The sequence below is a fragment of the Myotis nattereri genome, assembly GCF_964212035.1.
Source record: "Myotis nattereri genome assembly, chromosome: X".
Taxonomy (NCBI): Eukaryota; Metazoa; Chordata; class Mammalia; order Chiroptera; family Vespertilionidae; genus Myotis; species Myotis nattereri.
Window position 1 is genome coordinate 1,560,556 of NC_138078.1, and position 3,316 is coordinate 1,563,871.

General features: G+C 45.1%; 1 protein-coding gene across 1 annotated transcript; it reads left to right on the forward strand.

Annotated features, from left to right (window-relative positions):
* Positions 1-1,724: 1,724 nt before the first annotated feature.
* LOC308511063 (protein p13 MTCP-1-like) lies at positions 1,725-2,063 on the forward strand (the record flags this gene model as incomplete). Its single annotated transcript, XM_081081074.1, has 1 exon — positions 1,725-2,063. One exon carries the CDS (start codon positions 1,725-1,727, stop codon positions 2,061-2,063), a length of 339 nt encoding a protein of 112 aa, XP_080937200.1.
* Positions 2,064-3,316: the final 1,253 nt, after the last annotated feature.

A 3,316-nucleotide genomic window follows, 5' to 3' on the forward strand; every position in this document is an offset into this window, starting at 1 on the left:
AAGAGCATGACTGAGGTTTGGGAAGGAAGGGATCATTCTATAAGTGATGTTACGAGACCTCAGGAATCCTACTTGCTGTTTCACCTGTCACTTTGCTTCCTGATTTCCTGATCAGCTATCCCAGGTATCTGTCTGTCCCTGAATATTTTGGTCTTGCCTCTCTCACCAGTACTTGAGAAGCAAGACCGCTGTTAAGAAGACCACCTGGACACAGACGTTAGCTTTTTTCCACTGCCAGTTGTTAAAGGTAAAGCATATTATTTGCATATTATTTTCATGGGGTGGCTTGTTCTATGGTTTGTGAGTACCCTCTGAAATGATCAGAAAGAAAGTGGTGTTGACAGGACAAAAAAAATGTTGAAACAACTACAAAGTTTTAATTAAGAAAAGGAGAACAGAGGTGAAAAGAAATGGAATTGAAAGAAAAGAAAAGGAAAGAAAAGAAAAGAAAAGAAAAGAAAAGAAAGAAAAGAAAAGAAAAGAAAAGAAAAGAAAAGACCCCAGCTGGCATGGCTCATTTGTTTAGCATAAACCTAGGAACCAGGAAATGTCGATCAATTCCCAGTCATGGCACATGCCCAGTTTACAATCTTGATCCCCAGTAGGGGGCATGCAGGAGGCAACCAATCAGTGATTCTCTGTTATCATTGATATTTCTTTCTCTCCCTCTCCCTTTCTCTCTGAAATCAGGAAAACTATATAAAAAAAGAAAGAATAGTCATGGCACAGTAAAGTAGAGCATTGAGTCAATCCTATATAATTAAAGGCTAATATGCAAATTGACAAAACGGCAGAACGACTGGACGCTATGACACTCACTGAACACCGGTGGCAGATACTCATGGCAGGAGCTGTCCAACGATGGTCAGTGCACTCCCACAGGGGGAGCGCAGCTCAGCCAAAAGCCAGGCTCACAGCTGCCGAGCACAGGGGTTGGTGGGAGCCTCAATGGCAGCACTAAAGCGGGCCTAAGCCGTAAGTTGGACATCCCTCAAGGGGTCCCCGAGTGGGAGAGGCCACTTGGTTGGCTGAGGTACCCCACAGAGTGCACAGATTTTTGCACACTGAGCCTCTTGTAATATTATAACTGTGTGTGAAGTCAGATGTGTATGAGATTAACTGCATGATTTCTTAGACCATTATATAATGTCTAATCCAGCCGTGGACAAACTGCAGCCCGTGGGCTGGATCCGGCCCTTTTGAAATGAATAAAACTAAAAAAAAAAACAATGACCATACCTTTTTATGTAATGATGTTTACTTTGAATTTATATTAGTTCACACAAACACTCCATCCATGCTTTTGTTCTGGCACTCCGGTCCAGTTTAAAAACCCATTGTGGCCCTCGAGTCAAAAAGTTTACCCACCCCTGGTCTAATCATTGGAGAGTACCCCTGAAATGAACCTAATGTTCTATGTCAACTATCATTGAAAAAATGGTTTTAAAATTTTATAGGACCATGTTACCTTCACAGAGTCATATTTTACATTAAGTACGTTTAATAAAGTTTGTTCTAGAAGAAAGATCTAAAGCTAAAAATGAAAGAAAAGTTGAGATTTATAAATTTGCAAAAGAAACCAAACACAACCGTAAAAACCATAAAGATAAAAGGTGAGGTAAAATGCGGTTGGAGACACCCTCTCCTGTTTTTCGATACCAGAACCGAAGTAGCGAGAGGCTCTGAGAAGCTGTGGCTGTTGCTCTGTGGACCACGGAGGGGTCATGGCCGAGCTCCCATTGATCTTGCAACTCACCTCCCACCCCATCTACCTGAGTATTCGTGGGCCCTCGGTTTATGAGGACCAGAACCAGCGCACATGGCTGCATCACGTCATAGACACAGAAGGTCACCTTCTAGTACAGTTGTGCCAGGTCGACTACCCAAGTGAGCATAACAGACTCCCCACCAGCCCTCTGACTTCGAGCACCATGCCTTCCTACTGGACGATCCACCTTCACAGCATGTACCTGGACTCCATGGACCGATTCTGGCGCATCGTGCTCCATGTGATGAAGGATGACAAGGAGGAAATGATCCTTGAGCTGATGGACGACTCTTAGGACATGTGATGGGGTCCCTGACTCTTGTCAACCTGAGCCCCAGTCTTGCTTCCCCGCTGGTGGAACGTGTATAGTTCTGTTCACCTTTTAAATAAGCTCTGTTATTCTATCTGTCACCCACTGAGTCTGGGAGCACATTGATATCTCTCTCTCTCTCTCTCTCTCTCTCTCTCTCTCTCTCTCTCTCTCTTAATTCTTGTTCTTGTTGTTCTCCTTGTTGTTGTTGTTCTTCTTCTTCTTCTCCTCCTCCTCCTACTTCTCCTCGTCCTCCTCCTCCACCTCCTCGTTCTCCTCCTCCTCCTCCTCCTTCTTTCTCTCTCTCTCTGTCTCTTTGTATCTCTGTCTCACTCTGTCTCTCTCCCTCTCTCTCAAATCAATAAAAGCATTTTGAGCCAAGCTGGTGTTTCTCAGTGGTTGTGGGACGACCTATGAACTCGGAGGTCACAGTCCGATTCCTCGTCAGGGCACAGACAACAATTAAACAATGAGCCCTAGCTTGTTTGGCTCAGTGAAGAGTGGGTTGGACTGTGGAATCTGGAAGGTCCCAGGTTCGATTCTGGTCAAGGGCACATGCTCTGGTTGTGGGCATGCAGGAGGCACCCGATGTATTGTTCTCTCTCATCATTTATGTTTCTTTCTCCCTTCCTGTATGAAATAAATCTTATATAATAAAAGCCTAATATGCTAAGTGTCCAGTCAACTGGTCATCTATTCAACCAATCAAAGTATATTATGCAAATGATATACTAAGTTTGCTGAACTGCTCACTATGACAATCATTGAACACCAGGGACAAGACTTTCAGACTGGTTCATCAGCTTCCTCCTGGGGCCGGGCTGATCGGGACTGACGGGCTGGACACACCCTGGAGCTCTTCCATGGTCCCTCCCTAGCTGCCCAACCTCCCATGTCCCGCACCAGACCTAATGGTGCACCAGTGGGGTCATTTGGCCTGGCCTGTGGCCTCTCATAATCTGGGACCCCTCGGGGGATGTCATAGAGCCGGTTTCAGCCGATCCCCGCAGGTCAGGCTGAGGCACCACACTGGTGCATGAATTCGTGCACCGGGCCTATAGTGAAAATATATTAAACAGAGAAAGACAAAGAAAAAGGCCTTAAGCTTGAAAATATTAGCCCAGACACGGTAGGCAAGGTTCGAAGACATCACTGGAAATAATTTTCATTTCAATGACCAGCGTTCTCATTATTTGATCTCCTGAGGTTCTTCAATCCATACTACCCTCTCCAAAAAC